Here is a 27151-nt window from a genome sequence, read left to right as displayed (position 1 = left end):
ATTGCTGACAGATAGACGACAGCCTCTGATCTCTTTTCTGTGGCTAAGACTCTAATGTCCTGTTCTCTCTTTTCTGTTTGATGTCTCTCTTTTGTCTCTGCCCCTTTGGATCTGTCTGTGTGACCCTCTCTCTCTCCCTCTCTCTGCCTTTGTCTCTGCAGCCCTGTTTAATCTTATTCCTGTGGGTCTGAGAGTGGTGGCCATCCAGGGAGTGAAGAGTGGCTCCTACATTGGCATGAATGGCGAAGGCATGCTCTACAGCTCGGTAAGACACTGTTAACATGTGCAGTTGTGTGCACTTGTGCATTTGTTCGTTTACATGGGTTGTGTTTTGTTCTGTTGTCTCTTTTAATATCCTGCCACAGTAAAGACTCAGCCCTTTAAACCCTTTCATCTCGGCTCTATTCGAGAGCTCTTCAGATGTGCCTTTGTGTTGCCGTGCAGCACTTATCCCCCCCCTCTTTGTTGTTGAAGCAGTGCTGTGTATGTTTTACATTTCATTTGACATCAAGTTCAGTCCCCAACCCTTTTTAAAATGGCCTCTTCTTCTTTTACGGGCTACTAACGCAGACTCGCTAAGCCATAAACAGAATTTTAATTGTCTATTGATGTGGATGCTGTTGCTTTGTTCAACTTTCATCCTAATTTCGGCTCAGGATCTTTTTGTAGTGAAAGGGTACCACTGCCGAAGTTGTATTTTTCTTTTGCAATCAAGCAGTAAAATGTTTTTTTCAGAGGTAAATCTTTAAATATATATATTTCTTATGCTTAGAAAAGTCTTGCTCTTGGCCTGAGAAACATAAAACAATCCCACCACATTAGCAGAAATACTTCTTCGAGAATATAAAAATAATTTTAAGACCCAGTGGAGGAGGAAGTATTGTGTTACATGGATATTTTATTTGCAGTGTTAATATATGAGAAGCTTATAGGCTGCTGTGGGAAGCTGATGCACGAATGGGGGTGGACACAGTCACAGATGTCAGTTGGAGAAAACACGGAGCCGTAGCTGTTGCATTGAGGATGCAGATATGCTTCTAGGGCACGTTTGTGGAAATGAGATGCAGTGGGAGAGAGAGCGTGTGAGAGAACTGGGATGGGGGGGTCAAATGCAACGATATAGAGACAGGAAGATATCCCTAGTTGGCATGGTTATGTAACCGCCCGTCTCATGCTTCCTAATCCAGTTCAGGAAACTGTTAAAAAGATTAAACAGGGGTGGTTTGACTGTGGAAACCACAAACCTCTGCCAAGAGACGTTGTGAGGTTGGTCTCACAACGAGGCAGCTTTGATAAATATCTGACAAGAGCTGGAATTCACAAATTGCCTATTAATGTTTTTTCTTTCTCAAAATACTCATAACATCTGCGAAGGACACAGCGACTCGGAGACTCTGTCATATTGCATCTTACATTTATTGATAAGGGAGCCACTTTACTGCTAGAGAGGCACACTGCAAAAAGTCAGCTGTCAAAAACAAATAAAACATTCTATAAAAAGGGACAACCATTACTAAAAATGGCAAATGTATAGGCCAAACAAATAAGGAATTTGTTCTTTCCAAGTGTTTTACTTTTTTTTTTATAACAAAATGTTATTGAGTCTTCCGGCAATTGGGAGAAATACAAAAAATATTGTCCAATAAAAATGCTCTCTGCATTTTCTCTGTCTTCTAACAGCAATTTATATCAGCAACAAGTCATTCCTTAGTTTCCGTTTTTTAAAGGATACATATAAAAATGCAGAGCCAAATAGCTCTCTGCTAGAAATGAATGGAACCATACAGTAACTTTGGAGAACCTAGATAGAAACCAGGAGTAACACCCAGATATGCCCTCCATTCAATTCATTCTGCATTGGTACACCAACCAAGGTGCAGGGACCAGAGTAAAGATTCTTCATAGTTTATTTCCTTTCCAACTTAATTCCAACGGTAGTGATGAACATAGTAGTCAAACTTAAAGGAAAATTAAAAAACTCTTATCAGGGTCACACCAATAAATCAAATTACGGTAATAAACTAAACCATGCCATAAATGCACATGAGCATATATTCACACATAAATAAAAAAAGTACTCAAACAATGCAGCAAACAAAGGGAGTGAGCATGGCCTGCTGCAGGCCTCTTAATTACTAAAGTGTGGCTTGAAAGGTTCAAGGCAGGAAGTATCTGCAACAGAGCTATCTTACACAAATAGGTGAATCTTCAACAACAAAAAGGGAAGTCATATTGTGTTTAAAGGGATAGTTCAGGTTTTTGAAGTGGTGTATGAGGTATTTATCAGGCAGAATACAGAGCCCTCCCAAAGGAAAGGGCTGTTTGCATCAAGGTGAAGCAGTAAAAAATATGAACAAAAATACAGCGTACACTTAAACAGAAATAGTTACATGGGTGGCTATTCTCAGTTACTAGAGTACAAGTTTTTTGTGATCCCGTCCGGGGTGGTAGCTAAATTTCAGTGTAGGAACTCTGGCAGGCTTCTACAAACAGGGACCGTGCTGACTGTTGTCTACTGTACATTCACACTTTCTATTGATAAGTACCTCGAAGTACCTCATACAACACCTCTTCAAAAAAACACATACCAGCCCTTTAAAGTGTGAAGAGTTAAAGGATTATGATGCTTGAAACATAAACATGAAACACAGGGCTTTGACAAAGCACTTGTCAGTGTTGATGAAACAGCTTTGTGTTTCTGGTTATTCATATTATGATCTTAGTCCAGAAGTAAAAAAATCATGTTGTAAATTCTTGGTAAAATGTTTGATATCATATGAGGATAATTAAGAACTACAAAGCTGAAAAATAAGTGAAACATACCACAAACTCCCTTTTTAGATGGAATATCTCGTTGGACAAAAAAAGTCTGTTATGTTGATTTATTCAATCTTGTGTCTAAGATTTCAATTCTAAAGTTGTACATTACATACACATTTTTCATGAATGTGTAAACACAGACAAAACAAGTTTTGAGCACAACTCAGTACCTGGACAGATGTACTAGGACTAACAGGTTCAGAGAAGGATGTGCGATATATGTGAAGGCTGCTATGACTCACCCAGGTAGACTGATTCATTCACAACTTAATGCTCATAAAGAAGCGCTCAATTCACAGCTCTACTATAAAGCTTATAATAACCCTCCACCCACATATCTACGTCTAATTAAAGTTTAATCGTACCCAGACAACGATCTTTTAATTTGTGAAATTGATTCCAAATTGGGGATGCAGTACGACCATTCCCACACACACACCCACTGTGGATGAAATCATCATCTGCGTCATGACTACATAATCATTGTTAATTAGGAGTGATTCAGTATGTCTCTGTGAATCGTTTAAACCTTCATTTTTATGGAACAGAGAAGCTCATTTTTGACCTTTTCTATCACAAGGAGAGAGTGTTTGTCAGAAGGAAAACGCATTTTTAGCAAGAAGAGAAGCCAAAGCAGTTTTGGACGTATGTGAAGTCTGGCCTCTCAGATGTGAAGCATGGGAAATTAGCATGCATTGGTAAGCAGAACTCAGGGTGGTAGGCTGGATCACACGGAGGCTTATAAGCCTCGGAGAGCCCCCGAGTGCTCATAAAGAGGCTAAATTAACATTCAAACCACTGGATAAAAGCACACAGAGCCTCCGCTTCAGCCTCTTATTTCCATTATTTACCAACACAGATTATGAATGTGATGGACCGAGAGAGAACTGCTTTAGTGTTTCCAGAGGACTCTTAAAAGGGAGAACATTTTGTTATTCAAACTTTTATGAGAACTCTCCTAGCACAATGACAACAATAAAATAAAAGTCCTTCACTTTCATTTCTTGTAGCTTACTCACATTTACTTTTATGATTATTTGTGCATATGTTTCTAATACACCTCCCTCTCTTTTTAGCTCTTTTCTTCAAGGGCTCCATTTCACTGCATTGGCTCTACCCACTATAAAGTTTCTAAAGGTTATACTTGGACTTTCTTTGCCTTTATTTAGATATAGGCTAGTGGATAGAGTCAAAAATCAGGGACAGAGAGAGTGGTTAATGACATGTGGGAAAGGAGCTATAGGTCGGATTCAAACCCGGGCCGCCCATTTGGAGGTCCAGAGCCTCCATATATGGGGTGCACACTAACCACTAGGCTACCTGCGCCCCCATGAAGTTTTTACTGCTTGTTTTAGTTGTCTTGTTTTGTCTACCTAACATCTGAGAGCCGCACAGCTCTCTCTCTCTCTCTCTCTCTCTCTCTCTCTCTCTCTCTCCCTCGACCACCTCCTGGGAGATAATTACTGAGGGATATCCTTCTACATCTCTAACGCTCCTTGTATTTTTTCTTTTTTCCTCTTCCTCGGTTTTTTTGCTTCTGTCTTGTTAGTGAGGATACGCGACAGGCTTGATCTTCTTTACGTTTGAGAGGATTCTGAGAAGTCGTGCAGCAACCAGACTTTCTCTTTAGTTGTTCATCTACATGTCAGGTATCTAGCCGTTCTTTTACTGGTCAAATTTATAATACTGTTGATCAATAAGTGGAGTTGATGGAGCTGTGTGTGAGAGCGGGCCATTATGCTTGTGTGGTGGAGTGTTTAGCAATGAAGTGCGTGGGGGCTGAGCATCCACAATGAAGAGCTCCCTTCCATTATTTATAACACTTCTCAATATGACCTAGTTTACTGCACAGCAGTAACCACTGTTCTCTTCAGCTATTGCTCTATGTCTCTATCTTTCTATATATCCATGCAGCAATGCATCATTAGATTGATCTAGGCATTATCAATGGATCAGTGTATCTATCGTTCTGTCTATATTATTCTGAATAGTAATCTATATACATAATGTTCATGTGATATATCCTAGCTTTAGGGGAAAAGGGATGTAACCAGTTGTTGTTGTTTTAGCACTTTTATTTATTAGAAAAATAAGTCAATACTGGTTACAACAGGAAGGCGAGACAAAATAAATCCGAAAATGTAAAAGGCCTGTGTGTGCTGCTCAAATCAATAAAGAAATATAAAAATGGACATAAAACTGAGTGAGTTGGCACCTCTATACCTAATGTTACAAACAGATGTAAGCCTTAAGTGAGTGTGTTTGTTTGAAGCTGAACTAATCCCTGGCCCAGTCCAAGTAGAATGAGTGCCTTTAGCAAGATCAAACAATGAATTATCATGCAACTAGTTATTACTCAAAACAGTTCTTGACACAACAACAATGCTAGTCACACTCTTAAAGGGAGAGTTGATGGGTGCTCACCTCTCCGATTGGTGCATTGTTCTGGGTCTTACACCAATCAGGCTTCCCCATTCAGCAGCATATGTGGTTGGAATAATCGTCCTAGAGGGATTTACCCAGACACACACATTCAAATCCACTCAAGAGAATAGTTAGCCACACACAGGAGTGATGGGGTATTCCACTTTCCATTTATGTATTGATCAAACATCCATACAGTTATTGAGCTATCTACCTCTACAACCTGCAGAAGTAATAAAGAAATGATCAAGTTCTTAGGCAAAAGGCATTTATTTTTTGGATGCTCAATAAATTCAGAATTACAGCTCTTAAAATATGCATTCTCTTGTCTGTGGTTGTGTCGTTGGGGCAGTGTTTCTTGACATAAAAAAAGCATTTGACACTGTCCATCATGACCTTCTCATGTCTCAGTTATCATCATTCAATTTCCTCTAAAAGAAACAGTCCATTGCTTTGAACCAAATCTTCAGAATAGTGAGCAGTGTGTGCAAGTTGACCAAGAAAAACCTCTCTTTCAAACACAAAAATGGGTTTTCCCCAACAGTCGACACTTGGCCCTTTGCCTTTAAGTCTGTTTATGAATGAGTTGCCTAAAACTTGTGCAGAGGCCAGCTAGCAAGGCTCCTGCAGTCCTAACTGAGAACCTGTATGAAATCAATTACAGGCTGGGACATAATCATCTTGTTTTGAATCTTTTTTTTTTTTTTTTTTTTAAGATTTATTTTTGGGCTTTTTGTGCCTTTAATGCAGAGATAGGACAGTGGATAGAAACCAGAGAGAGAGAGTGGGGAATGACATGTGGAAGGAGGCCACGGGCCTCCCACTCGAGACGACAGCCTCAATGCATGGGACGCGCGCCCTAACCACTGCACCACCAGCACGCCCCCTTGTTTTGAATCTTAATAAAACTGTTCCAATGTGTTTCTCTTTTAGGAAACTGTGCTCCTTTTAAAGTTTTAACATTAAGATAAAGAATAACAAAATAGAGGAGGTTAACATTTTAGATCCACGGCTTAAATTTGACAAACATGTAAAGACAATAACAAAAACAGTAGAGAACATCCTTCATTGTTTTGGCAGCCAATGTGTTCATGCATTCATTGATTTTCTCTCATTGCTAATATTGTATGACAGTATGGGCTCAAGCTTCACCCTCTACAATCAGTCACCTTTCATCATTACACAACCCAGGCCCTGAAAATAATGGACAAACAACCCACACTGAAATGATGGGACCTACTTAGTTTTGAGAGATTTCAAGAGCTCTGATGTACGAAAGCGTCTGCTAAAAGAATTGTAGCTTTATGCATTTATGTTTTCAAATGAATCAACAGTCTCACCCCTGAACCTCTTTCCACATTTGTTTAAAGAAAGGACAGACACAAGAAGCAAACAGAATGGAAACTGTAACATACAGATTTGTAGATCTACATCTGGACAATCAGCGTTCTCCATCAATGGCTTTAAACTCTCAAACACATAGCCTCCTAAAATAAAGTGAATCCCAGAAATAAAATCTTTCACAAAAAGGTAAAATGCTAAAAGAGAAACAAAGCTGAACTCTTTTTTAAATTTGTATCTTGAATTTCTTTTAAATTTTGAATAGTTATGTTGTGGTATATGTATTTTAATGTGTCCTCATATATATATATATAGTGTTATGTGGTTTTATGTTACTGAATGTAGTAACAAGTTTATACTCTGTTGTTTACCCAAAGGCCCAACTAGGGACAAGAGTTGGAAATTAGCCACAGCTGTAGACTCTCTGTGCAGCACATCAGTTTCATGTTTTCTATTGAAACTATGTTCAACTGCATCGTCTCTAAGAAAAAATAATTAAACTAAATTTTCTCTATCTTGTGGCTTTCCTCAGATATTTTTGTATTAATGAACTAGCAGCCATTAGTTTATGTTTTAATTTAATACTTTTAATTCATATAAGTATTTTTGGTAGCAAAGAAAATGGTTGAGTTCCATTGGTTGAGAGATTTTTTTTTTAAGTTGCATTGTTAACACACCTTACATTATAGAGAAATAAAAACCTTAATAATGAGCCTTTAGAATTTATATCTCTCTCAAGAAAAATGTTTTTGTTTATTTTTGTCTCTCACACTGTCATGTTAGTTGAATAGAGCTGGTTTCTTTAGGCTGATTCAGTTACTTCTGTCATGACTTGTAGCAGACAGCTACCTAACTGATTAATCCATGAACTGGTGGAGAATGAATGTGAGACTTTGTGGTTTCAACAGGTTCTTTATACAGGTAGTTTATTTACTCTTTTCAGAACACAATATACATCTCTCTTCGATAAACTCTACACCTACACCTAGAGATGGGCAGATGAGACAGGAGCTGCGAAGCTTGTTTTACTTAAGTGAAATTCTGTTTTAATGCGATGTGTTGGAGCTTGTCTCAAAGACAGAAAATCATGACTGGTTACATCTCTGGTGCTTTGGAGAGTGTTTCACTCAGCTTTACAGTTTGGAAAGTTTTACAGCCTAAAGCTAGAGTGTGTAACATTATTTATTTCAAATTGTAATCCTTGCATGTCATTAACATATTAAGCATAATTGAAATGATGCTTTAAATAGATGTGTGTCTAATCAGTGTCTTCGATCAAACTGCTTTGTATTGAAAACAATTGTTAAAAACTTTTCAGGTCTGAATCAAACAACTTATCAGGGTTAGCTTTGATGTAGCTAGCCAATCACAACGTCTCTGTGAGGAGAATGTTTGGGTTGCACACAGGAAATTATAAAATAATAATCATGTTTCCCCCTGATACAAAGTAATAATAGAGAGCATCTTATTTAATGAATACCAGTCTTTAACACAGGCTGAAGTAAATCCTATGAACTGTCACATACATTCACTAATTCACATACAATAATGTTTTAAAGCCGCAAAAAATATTCAATATTATGGATGTTTGACCACATATCGTTGTATGATTCTAACATATCTCACAATTATATCTTTCAGCTCACATATGAACAAAAATGTACAAATCATTTTATTTCAGAGCAAACTGACTTCCTGGACTTTTTCTCACCTGAAACTAAAACTATCATACTATACCACCAGATGTCACTGTGTTTACCAAAGCTTTGAAGCTTTTCAGCTTCATAAGAATTCATCTGCCGATCCTTTCATGTAAACTGGAAAGCATCCGGCTATCTACATTCTTTCTCTTGTACTGTCACACAGCAGGGTTTCGCTTTCTTTGAAGGAGAAGTCTTGGTTAGTGACACTGCAGATACTGTAGCTCTAGCTAATATGGTGACAGATAGCAAACAGAGTTTGGCCTTTTCGTGCTTTAGCTGCAACGAACCACTGAAAATGTATTCGACTAAGACTCTTTCCATTAGCTTACTTATTGGTTAACCATTTGGAAGTAGCCATTATCCATTGACCCATCGATCTATCCATTGATCCGTCGATCCATTCATAGGCACACACTCTTACACTCAATACTCAGTAACCTCTGGACTGTTCTTACTCTTTCTTCCAGTCAGCATCTAATTTTACTGTTACTCATTTATGTCACAGAAAACAGTAATGTGTCGCAGTAAAACCTTCAGTGAAGGCCCTGGAGGGATGAATGAGAGAGAGAGTTGATGTGGAAGGTCATGGAGAGCTTCAGATTTTGTTCTGGTGACAAATGACAAAGAGCTTCTGTGAGTAGTCTCTCTGCACCCCTGCCTTGTCTTTATCTTTTTTTGCCTCAAGAACAAAGTTTTAGTTTTAAGGAGTTATTTGTTGTATTGAATCAAAAACTTGAGTGAAGTTTTCTGAGTGTTTTAGGGCTTAAACATATCTGTGTTTTTGCAAGCTGCCTATTTTTGGGGTAATGAACTGACAGCATTTGGTTTAAAAAAGATAAAACAAAACCCATTCTCAAAGTCTTATCTGACATTTTAAGATTGAACTTAAGAGGCTGCTAACAGCCAGTGTTTGGTATTTCTTGCATCACAGCTACAGATCTTATCAGAATTATTTGAGATTAGTCATCTGTCAATTTACTAACTTATAAGTTAATTGTTTTAATATCTAGTGTACCAGTATTTTATAATGTTGATAGTGCCTTGGAGGTCGGCTGGGAAAGAAAAAGAAAGGAAAGAGGTTCGGAGAATTAGTAGAATGAAAATTCAGAAAGAAAATGTTTGGCTACTGAGGATTTTGTCCATAAAAATGAAGCCAGCAGTCTCTGTCTGGGTTTGGATTTTTCAGCCATTAACCATCTTTGTCCCCGGAGAAGGCAAAGGAAGGACAGGACAGAGCCTTGTTTGAAAGTGATTGACTTTCAGGGTAAGGCGGAGAGAAAGATAAACAGTGAGAGGAGAAGAAGAGGTGAGGAGGAGAATGGAGAAAAAAAAGTGAGAAAGAGAGTTTTTCAGTTTAAGTAATGTCTAGACAATCCCAGACCTGAATCTCTCCCTGAATAATAATGAGCTTTTTGGGGAGTTCCATGACAGGACAGGGATCCTCACCGAGACCAAATCTCTCAGATACACTGATGGCTCAGGGCCTTGTTCAAATGAAGCCCCCCTACCCAACCCCCACCTTTATTATCCTCCACATCTTTCGGCAAAGTCAAAGGACGCCTGTGCAAGCAGCAGGACACCTTAATCCAGAGCCAGGGAGCGGCCTCCCTCCACATATGGAGCCAGAATCTGATTTGGATTCAGGATGCGTTCAGCCTAGTTCTGTTTGGCAACACAGTTTAATATCCATTACAGCCCGCTCTCTTATTTTCTCATTCACTTTTTCCTACACCTCACCCCCCACACTTTGCACTAGCTCCCAAAACACACACATCACGTCACTCCTAAGGATGTAAGTGGAGGGTATGGTCTGGGTTTTCCTTGTTCTTTGTAAATAAATTATGATCAAACGGCTTCACAGGTGGGACTCCTGGTGGAATAGAGATAAAGCAGTTATTTATCTCTGTTGCATGTCATACCTCCAGGCTTGTCTCTTTTTTTAAACACAGTTTACATTCATTGGTTGTTGCATAAATCTATGTCTATCTCACTTTACTGAGGGCAGATGTACATGTGAAATACATTTTCATCCTCATGAAATATTCATAATGCCTCTTGACTGTTTCAAAACCGACATCATTTGTATTAATGTTAACATTAAAGTTATTGTTCTCCTGCTTTGGTCAGCATATTGTTTTGATGTATTTTGGGGATTTGCACCAGAACTATTGATCAGTAGATAACGTCAAGTAATCATATACCCTTGCTTTGATAGACAGGCATTTTGTTAGGTTTCTGCCGGCTACCACAGCATTGATGTCATGTGTATAACTATATAGCAACAAGCTACGTAGGAACTGCAAATAAGCTTTAAGTGCTGTAGTATGTGGCATAAGTTTACCTGCTTCAAACTCTTTCCTTTGCAAATATACTCTTAAATAAATGAACAAATATTAAGCTGTCTTTGGTACCTAACATTTAGTGACTTTCCTTCACAATCATTTTGCGATTCTGCCCTGTGGAGTCAACACATCTTTGTTATTATCTCTTTTTCTTTTTGCTTTTGTCTGTGCTCTGTGTTATACAGTAGAGGAGAGGATGCAAACAAAATGGGTACCAGCTCATCAAATCACTGCCCGCTGGCATCACTGTTGATTTAAAACCATACAGAGAACCTTTACAATATTTTCCTAATAAAGTCCAGCACCTGTATGAAGCCACATGTCTATTTTAAACTACACTGTAAAACATGATCTTTAAATTCTACCTGAAATCTAACCTAAAAACCTTTTTGTCATAAATAATGCACACTGTTGTGATAAGACGGCTAAAATATGTATATTCTATCCCAAAGTGTTTGCTTACTAGGTATCAGGTAGACCTCTCTGTGTATTTATAATTAGCCCCCTACTGAGACTGCTTTGGGCAGAGAACAGTCCCACATGTCCAGTTTCACTAACAAGTCCTTTCGCCTTTCTCCTTCACATCACCACAGAATATAAATAGATGCCCTTGTAAACAGTTTACTATCACTAAGCACAGCCCTGAATTGTGGCACGTCTTGTTTTAATTTCTCTGGTTTTTGCAGGGGACCCAACTTTGGCTGATTACTTATTCTTGGCAGAGGGAGCGACAGGGCAAACCTGTTGGCGTGCATTTTGATGAACGACAGCATGTGTGTTGCATTGAGTTTCCTTGTGCAGAGGTGTCCGCTCGCCATATGTGTCTTTCTTTTCCTTCCCTGTGTGCTTGTGTGGTTCCCGTGTGTCCATTAAGGAGATCTCATTAATCACGAGAGACTCCGACAATGTCTCTTCACCCCCATATTTCCACTCGGTTATCCACAAACAAGGTACTCTGTCAAAGACTTCAAAGTCACTTACATTTCACCCCTATCATTTCCGAGCAACTGCCAGGGCGCTCTCTAAACAGCTCTAAGCCTCCTCATAGACAGTAACAGAGTGTTGCCCTTGTGGACACATTTGGAGGGGATTCTTCTGCGTGTCAGCAGAGCAGACTGCCTGATTGGGAAGGTTGAGATAGTAGATCACACTAATGTGCTTATGTGGAGGTGTATGTATATGTGTGTGTGAATTTGGGCTCCAGACTGATGAAGAAGGGACAAAGCCTGCTGCTATGTAGTGTATCACTGTCTGCCCCCCCTGCCCACTCAAACACATATGTTCACACACAAACACACACGCAGCCAGACAGGCTCAACGTGACCCCCGGCGCCCCGCCAGAGAGAGAGAGACATTTGCTATTTGACAGTGTGTCAGCAGGCCCAGATAAACTCGGCTGCCAGCTCACCACAGAGCTCGTCCTGCCTCCTGCTGATTGCGAGACGTTTCCACATCGCCGACCATGTGACCTCACCTTCCCAGAGTCCTTTACACAACCTGCTATGCACTGCTGTGTCTTAAAATGGATCGTCATGAGTGCTGTGACTCATCTATCGGAGCTTTGGCGTTCCCTGGGAGCTAAGACACACATTCATGTACTCCTCAAACAGCACTGATGTTGACTTTAAGCTTGCATGATTCAAAATTTCAATGGATTAGAAATCATGTGTTATCATGTGTTAAGATTTTTCTCGTATATGCAGCCCCACAGGGAATAATCACTAAACTCTGCTCTGCTGAGCATTGAAGAAAGTTTAATCAATCAATTTTTATTTACATAGCTCCAAATCAAAACAAAAGTACAGTTTTGACACAGCACAAACAAAGCATGTTTAGTCACAGACGGCAGCTGTTTTCAAGTGTAAGAAAAACTGGGATAGAGAAAAAAACTGCAGCTTGTTCCCTGCCTGTTGGATAAGTAAATGAGATGAATAAAATAAGTTTGCCATATATATATTATGTATTGGTCATAAGCCAGGTTTTGCGTTGTCATTTTCAGACTTCAGTGTTTATTAGCACTAACAACCTTCCTTTCATCTCTATGGTCATACAATGTAGAAACATTCAGAGACTGATATCTTACCTGGGTAAATGAAGTCCGAACTGTCTACATTATGAGAAGGTAAAACATGTAATTGAGAATGTTTTTTTGTTTCTTTGGGTGCGTTATGCTTAGACATACATCTTCTCGACCTGTCCTTCATTCTTTTTCCTCCTCTCTTTTAAAGGTTCCACACACGCATACACAAGCATCTGCTTGCAAACACTCAAACAGTCACCTCCAGCGGGAAGCAGAATTGGGCTGTCAGTCAAATGGACAACCTTAAAAGGGCACAGAAGCCTGCAGAAGATATTAATGAATGAAATACTGCACCGACACCTAAGCACACACAAACACAAACACAAACACAAACACAAACACTAGAAAGTCTGCCTAAACCGAGACGGCACCACTTCCACCAGGCCAGCTGTTCCACATCAACTGCATCTCCTTATGACACACATGACTTCCCCGCCCTTCAAACTGACTGGCATTATTTTTTAATTTTGCCTCTTTCAGACAGGAACCGTTCAGACGAGGAGGGAGTAGAGACGGGTGGTATGGGTGATGAGGTTTGGCAGCCACCTTGTCAGCACACTTTAATCAGCTTCACCTGTTTTATTAACTTTAGATATCAGTGTAAAATCAGGACACACAATTTCCTGCCTGTTTAAAGGTCGATGACACACTTACCTTCTTTAAGATGAACACTTTACCTGATTACTGCTCCTTATATTATACAGAATAATAATGATATCATACATATATCACAGTATTGCACTAACACTAACATTGTCTCATCTCCTGAACTGTCATGGCAACAATCTGGCACCGCACTTTGTCCTGACAGTATGTCCAATATCTGGTCCATTTTTTCCTGTCATCCCTCCACCCTCTGTGCATCCCCTTGACTTTCTCCTTGACTCACTGCTTTGATAATGAAGCAGAGAGATAAACATCTTCTATTGTTCGCCACTATTCTAATAAGGCTGGTTCACTCAGTACTTGTGTGTGTGTGCGCGTGTGTGTGTGTGTGTGTGTGTGTGTGTGTGTGTGTGTGTGTGTGTGTGTGTGTGTGTGTGTGTGTGTGTGTGTGTGTGTGTGTGTGTGTGTGTGTGTGTGTGTGTGTGTGTGTGTGTGTGTGTACACTTTACATTAACAATATTAATACAAAGAATGGGAAACATACTGCAGGATATGGAGGGTTTTAGACAGACAAGGTAGACATTGCAGAAACTAAAGACTCTCCTCTTGGCAATTTTAAAGAAATAATTGAAAATAATATTTGAAGTGGTAGTTAAGCGACCTAAAAGGTGTATTCTATTCTATTATGTTTTTTCATATTTTTTAATGACCAGAAACAGAGGTCCTCCCTTGGTTGTTTGGCCTGATAGTGCACTCTTGGTAATATAGGAATGTGTGTGTGTTTGTGTGTATTTATACAGTATATTTACTGACCTTGGCAAAACCCACATGCTAGAGGAGAGAGCCAATATTGGCAGAGTGAATCAGACACAGCTTTTTTTTCTTTCTGAAATGAGGCTTCATTAAAATCATTCGTCTGCTTTATTGCTGGTTGTCTCTCCATGTGTTGATGATATTTATGTGTATACATAATTGTTCCTAAGCGTTGACTCATATGTACTTTAAGCACTGTGCAAGCCAACATACACATGATGCAAATATATTCCTGTTTTTCTTTGCAGGAAATGTTCACGCCGGAGTGCAAGTTCAAGGAGTCCGTTTTCGAGAACTACTATGTGATCTACTCGTCCACTGTGTACCGCCAGCAGGAGTCGGGCCGGGCCTGGTTCCTCGGTCTGACCAAGGAGGGCCAAGTCATGAAGGGCAACCGGGTCAAAAAGACTAAGCCCTCGTCCCACTTTGTGCCCAGGCCTATCGAAGGTATGAGAATACTGTTTTGGAAAAGCTTTTTTGAAATTTCTGTCTTCCTATTTGTTATCAAATGGGTTTACTATACAGGTAATTACTTGAGAAGACCATTAGAAAACCTTTGGCAGAGCATTTCCTGTTCCAGATATCGTTGTACTCTCCTTAGCAACAATGAGAGTTTGTTCAACAAAGGATCTTGCAACCAACACTTATGGTCATTTACTGTGATGAATTATCTATCTGAAGCAAGTTTTAATCTCTCTGAAAGTTCCATTACTGAAATTGTGGAGCAGATGTTGCTCAGCAGATAGAGAAGATTAACCATTTATGAAGTAGTTTGAGATTTGCAGTTTAAAATACACAGATGTTGTTAAAAGGCTTCAATATATCTTGTGTAGTCTTTCAAATTCGTACATATTTTAAAGAGCCCATATTATGCCCTTTTTGGGGTTCTTATATTTAATCTATGTACCTACTAAAGTACGTTCACAATAGCTAAACTTCGAAAAAAGTGTCTGTTTTCATGTACTGCGGCTCCATGCAGCGGCTCGCTTCTGACTCTCTCTCTAAGGCTCTGAAGTGCCCACGTTCAGAGTCCCCACATGTGCCAAGTCTGATCTGATTGGTCGGCCTGTCGGCTCTGCCGTAATTGATCAGTTGCTCAGCACGGTTCTCGGAAATGTCCCGCCTCTTTTACCATATTGGGAATGCAACCACTTTGGCTCTGTCTGAGGGGAGCATAAACATTAGCACCTTAGCACTACTGTGCTACTGCAGGCTACAGCATATCGTGGGCGTGCTACAGAAGTTAACGGGCGTGCAACATGAGTTGCTGGGCTTGCCACAACGAGCCAATGGGCTTAGATCAGTGATATCACACTGACAATGACGTCGGACTGACACATTTTTATCAAGGGGGGGCTAGAACCGAGCGTTACATGCGGCTAATGCTACAGCTAACAGGAGGACGTAGGAGAAGCTGCGTTTCCGCGGACTTTGAATTTTTGCACATAGATGTGCCTAAACATGCACAGGACACTTGGAAAACACACTAAAGAGCATATAAAACAAGAAAAAGCACAATATGGGACCTTTAATGCGCATTAGAAGAGCTTGAATGATTATCACTTCTACTTGTGCCATGTTTATACACTAAAAATGAAGCTACAACTAGTTTCTAGTTAGCTTTAGTTTAAAACATTACTGGGTAAACAGAAAGCCTGACTTTGGCAGAAGATTTTAAAAGAATCATCTACCAACAGTGAGAGTCAGGAGATTGTTTGAAACTTTTTTTGGTCCAGGCAAGCTACAACCTGTTTTCAATCTTCTTCTATCTTTGGCTTAATATTTACTGTAGACATGGAGTCTTTTTAACGCAAAGAAAAAAAATCAGTAATATAAATGTGTAATAGATATTATCTTGAAAACCTGTCAAGCGATGCGATAAAAAAAAATGCTGACATGCTCTAATTCCCCCGTCTTATCCCTCCCAGCCTGGTATAATTGTCCGTCCTGCCTCACACCTGACCTTGTCTCTGTCTTCACATCCATCTCTCGAATCTGCTCTCCATTGTCCACTTTCTGGGATCCTCCTCTCTTTGTCCTCTCCTCTTGTCTGCTTTCCTCTCCTCTCTTTACATCTCCTCTACAGTGTGTATGTACAGGGAGCCGTCACTGCATGAGATAGAGGAGAAGCACCGCTCCAGGAAGAGCTCAGGGACTCCCACCATGAACGGAGGGAAAGCTGTCAATCAGGATTCCACATAGCAGCGGGGGGAGGGGCTTCCCATTGGGGGTGTGGTCTCATCCTGACTCAGGGGGATGGGCCATAGGAAAACTCACCACCCCCTTCAAATTCTGGAAACCATCCCCTCTGAAAAGGAAGAGGGCGTTGCAACGAGGAGGAGCTATAACTGTACAACTAAGACATCAAAAATAAAAACTGAACTCTTGCCTGTGAAAACCTTTTAGATGAATTAATATGAAACCAGAGGATATATATATATATATATGTATAGATATATATATGAAAGACAAAACATTTTCAATCAGAACTTGACCAACATTTTATGCAAAAAAAAAGAAAAAGCTGTGATAAACAAACAAAGAAATGGTGGTCTCTCTTCACACAAATACAAATATCTATCATTTCCAATTTATGCTGTGAAAAACAAGCTTTAATACATGTTCAAGTTTCATACAATGGTTTCTTTTCTAAATGCTATTGCACTCTCATAATGCTTTATTGTGTTAAAGTTGTTAGTATAATAACTATGACATCATCATTTTTACTCATTTGTTGAACTAATCATCCAAGTTTTTATCATAGTTTTTCTGAGTTTTCTTTTGACATTTCTCGGTCTTTTAAAACCTAAAGAAAAACTTTATTTTATTTTTTCCTTTTTCTAATTTGATATTGAACGCACTGTCACACTACTTGCTCTGGTGTGAGGAAAGACTGAATGTATTTGGTAGTTCTCTGTGTTGGACTCCAATGGAAACAGAGTGCTAAAGAGTGGGATGTAATTTACTCAGGTGTGTACGGTAAGTTAACTAATGTGACTATAGGATGGATAGGACTGTTTTGAATATTCCTGTAAGAGCTCTGATTTGTTGTTCTGCTATGGCAGGACAGGATTGATACAAGCAATATAGTAATAACAAGCTTACAGCACATGTCTGTTGATGGTGTGTTCGTTGGTGAAGAGAATTTACAAAGAATGTCAGATTTAGTAGGGAAAAAGTGAATCTGTGGTTCAAACGAAGCCTCAATAAGTTTTAGGCAAAGATTTGTAAGAATTTGTCAAAAACAGCAAAAGTATTATTCTCTCCAAAGGCCAAGAGGAAGATAAAGACCAGCATCAGCACTATGAGCCATGGCCAAAAACGGTCAAATCACATTTGCACCTCAAGAAATACAAAACTCTTTGCTATAAGCTTGGCTATAACAACAAATGTTGAAGTATAACTATGACCATATGCGGGCTTTTGAACTATATGAACAAATTGTGAATTAATCCTAAATAAAATATTTTAGAATGTTTTTGTAAGAGATGAAAGATGAAAGCTATTTTGACAGGCCATGGCAGTGAAGACGTGTTGACTATTTTTTTTTCAAGAAGTTCTTCAATTTCTGTCACTTTTATTTTGAAAGAATTTCTCTTTTCTCAACACTGGTGGACAGGGTGCCTGACTGTTTAATATCCCACTGACCTGACATATTTTCCATGTTAGGTCACAATCATTTTGACTTTCCCATCATAATGAAAGCAGAACGTCTCATTGAGGAACCAGTTAATCTGGATTAAGCCAGGTTTCGGGAGGATGAGTTTATCTTCCCAATGAGAATATCTCACTGTGTGTTTTCTCTGACATGGTAATCCATACCCCCTGGTTTTGTGACCCATGAAATGAGCCGTTCGCTGCATTGTGGAGGAAAGCTTCCCTTTCATAAATCAACACACTGACAGGGCTGTATAAACAAGGTGAATTGACTGGTACACCGCGTATGCCACTGTGTGTGCTGTGTAGCTCATTCCTAATCCCCAATTAGTTTGTCTTACTCAGGAAGCCCTCCAATTTTTCTGTGGATGGAGCCAGACGTTAAGGCTTGGCTGCTCATTGCCCAGCACCCGTTGCACAAAGCCTGGCCACCAGTGTGACATTTAAAGAGGTCAGGGTGGGGTCAATGGTGTTTTCATTATTACCGCTATATGTAATGTACAGCGAAGCCCAGCCAGATTAAAGATGTGGAGGAAGGAATAACTGGTGCCTAGACAAAGCATGATTATAGCATGACTGCAAGAGTTGATGTAACAAAGGTTTTCAGATGAGAGTTAATAAAAGTTGGTTTTAAATTTGGGGAAAATAGGAACAAAACATTTTTATGCAAAGTTTTGATCTGTTTAGTTCTGGATGGAAATCATATGCTAAAACAGCGGTATGTACATTAAATAGCACACTTTCAGTTGCACAGAGCCAACCATAGTGATACATTTTTATGGATCTGGGGCCTGGGTCCGTAGCTGGTGTAAGTAGCCTGCAGGAGCTAAAGGTAGATTATTTTGCTTTCCCCATCACCTACAGCAAAGCAGAGATACATACAGTAATCTAGACATGGCACTGAAAGTCAGCAGACAAGACCAGCATATATAAGAATCTTTTTATAGAGGTTTATATTGGTGCAAATGAGATACATGTGGACTTTAAAAAAAAATGCATGAAATTGGATGTACTCGATGTCAACTGTTGACAGCAAAATGCGAGGATTTGAGAAATAAAGCAAAGAGGTGAAAATAGCTGATGTGACAAAGCAGTATAGAGGAGAGCACTTTTTGTGTGGGTTTAATGATGTATGAAAGGATGAGAGAAGGCGTTGGTTGTATGTGAAATTACGTATAGTTTATTAATTTTATGTTTGCAGATGATTTCCCTGCATTGAAACACACTCATATATGCATTATGAATTGTGAAATGAAATTAAAAAAAAATGCATTGATTATAAAAAAAATCAGAATGAAGTTAGTGATTGTTTAAGAATAAAGACTATGTTACCAAAAACTTGAACCTATGCAGTGATTCAGTGTGTCGTTGAGCGTGACTGACAGCTGTTGTGTACATCTGTTGTATTAATGTCACTCTCTGCAGCAACAAGACATGCAGCAGGATAAGCACACAAACTAAATCCATCAACATGGATTTTCTCACGGTTCAAATACAGAAAATTCAATCCGCTTCCTTTTATCAATTCACCGGGGGTGATTTATCTTCTCACCAGCCCCTAAATCCAATGTGTCTTTTTTGGGTGGCGCTCCTTCGCCCTTAATTCTCCTGTTGTCATGGAAACAGACCTTCAGTGCAGTCTGAAAGGAGAATGAGGAAGAGGAGAAGGAGGATGATGAAGGCTCCCCTGACTTTCAGGACCTGGCTTGTCTTCTCTCCTGATGGCTGCAGCACAGAGAGCAGCAGAGTTAGACGAGGGGAGGGGAGTTTGTTCTCTTTTTCTGTGTCCATAGGGTTGCCTTAAGGTACAGAAACAGCTGCAAGGGACATGGAAAGGGGGGCAAGGGGGACAACTTAATACGGTCTTACAATAAGAAAAATGGGACAAATAAGACAACAAAAAGATAGAACGTTTGCAAATTGATTACACCTCAAAAATGTGTTTTTTTTGTACAGGTATGTGTGTTTCCACTAAAATATCTTACTTTGACTACACTGACTTGTATCTACATACCTTTCTGTTTGTCAATAGCGATGGCTTTTCACATTGCACTACTGAAGGGAGAGAAGAGGTGTCTGTTCATGTTCATAGAAATCTTAGATTCAAAGGTATTTAAGCAAGCTAGTTTATGTGCTTAAAAAAGGTGAAAGCCAATTTCTGTCTTGTATGCAACTCAAGCAAAGACACCTTAAAATCTCTGGTGTAGACAAACATGTAACTATAAGTACATGGAGCGAGAAGTGTATATCTGTACAACATTTTGGAGCATCTCAGACAGCACAAGATATTTCGTTCAGGACCAAAGTAGTTAAACTTGACAAGAACACATCATCTGTGGATACAAAAAAAAAAAGAAAACTTGCAAGGTAACTGTGGACTAAAGAAATCTTGGAAAACTTGATGTTCATTCTGTAAATGATGGTCCCATTTAAAGTTCATATGACAACGAAGCAGGATTGATTATCTGTAATTGACGAGTTCTTACCACAACTTCCTGTTAACAAGATAAGAAGCATAGAGTTGTGTAACCATCCACCCTGTCCCCCAAATATGGCCAATTCTGGCTTCAAAACCCCAGATGGTTATGTCCAATATTAAGACATGACAATCCAAAACACCAGGTCACTTCAAATCTGTTAAACATACTGGACAGCCCTGCAGACTCACAAGTATTTTCTTCTTATCTAAAGGTTTGCATTCCCAAACCCTCCTTTAAACTTTTATCACTTTTACCGCATCAATATTCCGCACTCTTAACTACATCCACCTTCGTAATTAGCTTCCAGCAAAAGCAGAAACATTGAAGGTTAGCTATGTAGACACATGGTCTCCTGTAACTATACACACAGGGAGGACAAGGGTTGCAAACTGTAAGAAAGCCATTCCTCTTACCCCTCTTACCTCCCCTCCCCCTTCACCTGTCCTCTCCTCTCCTCTTTGCTGTGGCTGTGTCCTCTCACATCCACCTGTTCTCCCTCATCCTCCCACTTTTCTCCTGTGTGGAAGAATCAACCTTGGACTCTTAGGTTGTATTGAATTCAGTCCTAGAGTATAGATGTACTTAATTGTGTAATCTGTCCAGTGTAGAATTGATATAAAGTATCCTTTACTAAGATGTGCAATCTGAACATGCTGGCACAAAAAAATAATGAATTCAGCACAATAATACCTTTTGAAAAGTTAAACTCCACCAGTTTTTTCTCTTTTCAGGAGATTCTCTGTGTTTTACTTTCTGATAGGCTACATGACAGTAAGTTGTCAGGAAAGGGCATTAAATGCTCTGCATGGAGAAATGCATATTTGCCTGATAAGGATAAGAACATTGCATCTGTCATTTTAAATAAAACTTTTTGATGTTGCATTTATCTCAGTTTCAAACCACATAACTAAGAAAAAAGCAACCCTCCAGTGCAAATACTTTTTAGAAGGGTTAGCTTGGCATTACAAGCTTGCTGAGGTGTATGTTAAATATAGCCTTGATTATCATAACAGATATATGATCAGGTAGGTCGCAATCCTCATTGAAAACTAAATGGGTTTTCTTTCTATCATTCAGTCAATCCGTCCACTTGCACCTCAAAAACATATGAGAATGTCATACCCTATGAGACTATTTCATATTGGATGCTCCATGTGATTACTTATGTCTGGCCACAGGTCAGCATTTTTGACTTTTGAAAAACATATGTCAGTCGGGGCGCTGGTGACACAGTGGTTAGTGCGCGCGCCCCATGTATGGAGGCTGTGGTCCTCCAAGCGGGCAGCCCAGGTTCGAATCCCACCTGTGGCTCCTTTCCCGCATGTCATGCCCAACACTCTCTCTCAGTGATTTCTGACTCTATCCACTGTCCTATCTCTCCATTAAAGGCACAAAAAGGCCAAAAATAAATCTTTAAAAGAAAAAAAAAGTATCTCAGTCATCATTCACACCAGTTTATGTCTGAATACCCTGAACATAATATGCTCCTGATATCAATCAGTGGGATATTTTAATCTAATGTTGTCATCTTGCTCCTCCCCCCATGCACACACACAAAATTAGCTTTGAGAAATTAAACACAATCCATGTAAATTTCCTGAAATGTCTTTTTTCTTCAACCACATGTGTTAAAATATGGCAGATTTGCAGATTTGTGTTGAGGGACTGAAAGGCTTTCTTTTGGATTTTAAAGGTCACAGCTGGAACATTTAACAACATCTCTGCAATACAAAACTCCCATTGCCAGGATTATGTCAAATACACTTCTGTGCTGTGGGTGTTGTAAATTATAGTCTGTGTATCCAGTATATTCTGTCAAGTCATAAAAGCTATCATAATGTAGGCAATAAATATCTGGCTTTAATATAGATAACACCAATGAAGAACTTTATGGTCGTACACTTAACTGGGTCAACAGCATAGCAATCTGTTTATGGCCTCTACTGTTACTGTATGCAGACCTGTACATACATAGTTGTGTTGTCTTTTATAGACTCAAGAGCCCACATAGTAAATTATCCATCTATCTTTTCATTCCAGGCCTCTTCTCTCCCTCACTACCTCTTTTTGTCTTGTTGATGCGGGTCTGTTCCACTGGGACTTTGCTTGTTTCTCTTTTTCCCATCTTTCCTCGTATAGAATGAGGGAACTCCTGCTAAGAAGTGGGGCGTTCGGTTGTTCTCATTAAAAATAATTGGTCTCTGTTCAATTAAGGCTCAGTGATGCTCCTTTTGATGTAGTTGGCGCCGTGTTTTTTTTTTATGTGCATCTTTCAATCGAGCGACCAGAGTTGGAAAAAGTATCGGAAGATTGGTTGTAATGTGTTTACTTCCGGAAGACGGGATGAGGGGGAAAAGAGGAGCTGCATGGTTAGTGATCATGAATGTTTGAATGAGATTAATTTTGATGTGTTTTTTCAGTACTTTTTAAAATCCTGTGCCAACAAAAACAGAACTTTTTTTCATTTTATCTTCTCTCTCTTTAATTCTCTGTGATTTGGCCTCTTCTTTCTACATGTGGGCCTTGCGAGGAAAGCTGAGAGCAAACACATTCACTGATGAGACACATAAAAGTTCATGCACATTCACCCACACATACTGCAATCCCACTCACCCAGCTGCCCGCCCACGCACCCACCCACTCTGTATTTGGTACTCTCACACTCTATCACTTTACTGAAGACACTCTGCAGTATGAGCATGTTAATGTGCTGGCAGTGGTTCCTGTTACAGCGGGAAGATGTTCTGTTGAATCCCAATAGCCAAGGGACAGAAAAGATACTAAGCCAAGCTTTAACTGCAGTTACGCTCCAACAGTGCTACTTCAGTAATTTTCTCTCTCATCCCCCCGCTCATCCTTTTTACACCTCGCTTTCCCTCCCTTCCTCTACATTCTCACTTTCTTAATCTTTATTCCCTCAACACCTCTCGATCATATTTGATTCATTTCCTGTTAATGTAGCATTTTTTCCCTACACCTTACATCATTCTTTTTCCTATTATTGTGTTCCATCTTGTGTTCCTTTCTTGTTTGCGGTCAATACATTCATGTCATTTTTACCAAATTTACCTCACAGTCCTGCATGCATGCATAATACATAGTCTACACAGTGAAGATTAATGCATATTTTAACAACAAAACCTTCTATGCATACCTAAAATGAATGTTCATCAGCAGCACAAAGAAGCATGTAGAGGACATTTGCAAACAAGCACTATTATGAAAAACATACCAATGCAGATCTCTGTCCCTTTGCAGATTGCATCCAAAAACTTTTGTTCACTTAAATCTGGAAAAACTAAACTATGTGCTTCAGTGAGTGCCACAGCACTTGAAGAAACATCAGAGACTAGTTGCATTGGTTTATTGTCAATCTGGTGCACCATAAAGATTGCTGGGAAACATCAAACATGCTGCAGACATTAATTACATTCAAAGTCTATCTTGGATTTAACAAAGAGAAGGACAGCCTCCTCTGCTGGAATTAAATAACGTGGCTAAGAGGATATAGAATGGAGCACTTTGATGTGTTTGATGAATGAATGTGGGGAGCTTGATTGATTTGAAATATATCAAAAGCATAATCACTCTCCTCTTTCTGCAGGCCAGTGGAGCACAGCTGGCCTCCAAAGAAGCCTGCAGAGTTTTCAGCTCTCTTTGGCTCTTTTATCTACATCTCTCTGACAGGAAGAATGAGGAGGGTTTGGCTGCAGCTTTCACACTGTAACTGTTCATTTACCAATCATTAAATATTCAGGGCCAACTTCTTTGTGTACACCTCATCCAGACTGTCGGGTATAGTGTAAATAATGCAGAAAGGATAGAGAGGGTCAACCATTGTGCAAGTTAATGAGAAGTCTCTAGAGTGCTTTTAAACAGAAACAGATGTTGGGAACTAATGATTTTCCAGAACTGAGGAGTAGCCATTATCATACATAGATAACAAAAATGTTTTAACTATTGTTACATTCTCAGTCAGTCTAATACTAAGGTGGAAGTTTAATAAAGCTACCATATCATTTTCTGAAAAATATGACTTGAAATTTCCACAAAGGGCACTTTTGTGAGCAGGAAAAACATATTTTCTCTTTGGATATTTCAAAACAAATGCAGTTGGGAATGATTTTAAGTGGACACAAAAGGGACAATAGATTAAAGGGTTTGTCAACATAAACACGATATGGCTATGTTAGTTATTAAAAGAAATTAGAATTACAGCTTCCATTTCCCCAGTTTGACAGTCCGACGTTTCATTGAAAACAAGGTTAGCAGGAGGTGAAGGATTTCCAGAAGAAAAATCTGCAGCCAGGTCTGCGGGGCCGAGCTGCCAGTCCACGTCTCTTCGTCTCCTGTTTCACTGTGTCTGTGGGTCCTTGGAGGAATTTGTTAAGTTTGTTAAGAAAGTCCATCCAGGTCTGTTTCTGTGCTGATTCCTATGGAGAGAAATAGTGACATGTGAAAATATATACAGCTTCTTTAAAGTCATTACCTGTAGTCTATGAAATAATTAAAATTATAATAGTTTGGAAGACAGGGACATTGTATGTATGTAGAAAACCATGTATCAGTAGAGTATTGTATTCTTTGTTGCAAAACTTTTAGACTTAGACAACTTTATTTATCCCAAATGGCATATGGTTTAACAGTCTACTAAGACCACACATACATTTACAAATAAACATCAGACAGGAGTATGCCAGAGACAATAAATATATTCAGTGCATTGGCAGAGATGCTGTTTTTGATAGATATAGGGAAAAGAAAAGTTGTCTAAGTTGTGCTGTAATCTTTAATCTTTGCTTTCACAGACCTTCAACTGTGAGTATAAATAAATGACAGGATATCTAGCGGGTAGCTTGTGAAGCATCCAGAATGACTCACTGAAAATAAAATGACACTTGTAACAGATCACTATCAAGAAACTGGGTGAGCACAGGAAGGTCCAATGTGTAGTCATAGCTGGTATTTGGAGGCTGGTTTCAATCACTTGATGGACAATTAATTCAATAGAAGTTTACAGAATAATCGTGGAGAGGTTAATCGTTGTCAGGTAAAATAAAAAAAATCTTACTTGTTTGTCCTGTAATTTGTCGAGCCATGACAATGTGTCTTGCTGTAGTTGGAGGTCTTCTGGTCTCTGCTCTGGCTCACCATCTGCCACAGCACATGCTGCAAAACACAAAAGTGCCAAGATGCACAAGGTACAGGCCATCCTTTTTATGTTGGAATTCTTTGTGGTGTCCTTCTTCTTCAGAGAATTGATCTTAGTAAGACACAACAATATCCACTGCTGTGGCTAACCTTAACGGTACAGCTGTACAACTGTGAGACATCTGTTTTTAAAGTGGCACCTGAGCCTAAAAGGGGAGGAGAAGTGTGCAGGTGATTTGCATATGCAGCATCCTGAACTTTGGGTTTGTCCCATCAATGCACTGAGGCATAGATTGTGTAATTTACAACCGTCATTAGGAATGAGACAAAAGGTCTAAATAAGGACATTTTCCCCATCCTGGTCTCTCCTGATGTCATCATTAACATTAACGGGCTGTAATCTGGTTGTATAACTGAAGGTCATCCTAATGATGTCATTGGTGTAACTTGAAAAGAGGTGAGCGATACCCTCTGCCTCCCTGTCTAAAAGCAAATCCCTGTTAGCTGAATGCGATGTGCACTCAAGTAAAATAAAACATTAATGGCCCTGACATGGGGGAAACAATGGCTTCATTGGCCCTGCTATGCCTTAAAGTTGAATCAACGGGCAGCATGGAGCGCATGCCGATATCTAGAGGCCATAAAGGTCAATATATCATTTGTTACTCCCTCGTGAATTTGTTCTGGGCATCTCTTTAATGAGATTTCTGCTCTGTTTAACTTTACAGTCCAACAGCATCTCAATCAAGCCATATTTGTCACAGGCAGTAATGATTTTGTAATGGAACATGCAGCAAATATAAAACTGCTTTACTTTAAATTTAATTTAAAAAAAAGTTATCCTTCCTTTGGAAATGAAACTGTTTAATGCTAAAAAAAATAAGGTTTTTAGGTTGCAGCGCAATTTTATTTAAATAAACATTAAGTCTAAGAGGCTAAAAGACTAATTAAAATTGTCAATTATCAATTCAATTCATCAATGCTGTGACAATTTGGTTTGGTTTGAGCTAAATAAGTGCTAATTAAAGGATTAGATTCAGACTGAAACTTGAAAAAATAGATCAGAATCAGAATCAGAATTGATGTTTATTGCCAAGTACATTTACACATACAAGGAAACTGACTTGGTGTTTTGGTGCAAAACATCTTAAGGTCCTAACAGTGTTGAATACATTTCTAAATGATTTTCTTCTAACTCTCAGTCTGACACTGTTTAAAATGTTAACCCTTAAATGCAAGAACCTAAACTGTAAATGTATGAACAGATGTCTTTGTAGTCGTTATAAGCCATGCCTGTGTGGAGAATATGTAAAGGACATGTGTCCTTCTCAAATGGAAGACAACCTTGAATTGCTTCAACCTTTGGCAAATCGCAGTTTTAACCCAGTTAGAGAGGTGTAGAAGCCTGATATGGCTTCCTTAACAATAAGTGAGTGCGCTGTCAGGAGCAGAATAATCCTGTTAAGAAGGCTACAGAGAGCACTTTACAGCACAAGTGTTTCCAAACAACTGTCTGCACCAGGACATGTGAGAGTTATTTAACTCAAGGTGGCATTCAAGAAGGGACAGCATGTCATATGATGGAAGAGTCCCGATGAATGCTTTTCTCCAAAAATGTCTGAGATTGATAAGAAAATAAGTCTGATGACATGTTCCTAATTCACACAAGAGGCTCACACTTTTCTTCAGCTGTTTCTTGTGTAAGCTCACTTTCTTACATAAGCATATGAGGCT

At 39.2% G+C, this 27151-nt stretch overlaps 1 protein-coding gene across 3 annotated transcripts in view; it reads left to right on the top strand.

Annotated features, from left to right (window-relative positions):
• The window catches only part of fgf12a (fibroblast growth factor 12a), a 36165-nt gene extending 17035 nt beyond the window's left edge, over positions 1–19130 (top strand). For all 3 annotated transcript variants that reach the window (XM_020649335.3, XM_020649334.2, XM_020649333.2), the window contains 3 exons: positions 162–265; positions 14378–14576; positions 16216–19130. In XM_020649335.3, coding sequence (XP_020504991.1) covers positions 162–265; positions 14378–14576; positions 16216–16331 — 419 coding nt within the window. In that variant the 3' untranslated portion in view covers positions 16332–19130. The remainder of the gene's footprint in view (positions 1–161; positions 266–14377; positions 14577–16215) is intronic.
• Positions 19131–27151: the final 8021 nt, after the last annotated feature.

The sequence above is a fragment of the Labrus bergylta genome, chromosome 4 (assembly GCF_963930695.1).
Source record: "Labrus bergylta chromosome 4, fLabBer1.1, whole genome shotgun sequence".
In the NCBI taxonomy this organism is placed as follows: domain Eukaryota; kingdom Metazoa; phylum Chordata; class Actinopteri; order Labriformes; family Labridae; genus Labrus; species Labrus bergylta.
This window is presented reverse-complemented; position numbering and strand designations above follow the sequence as displayed.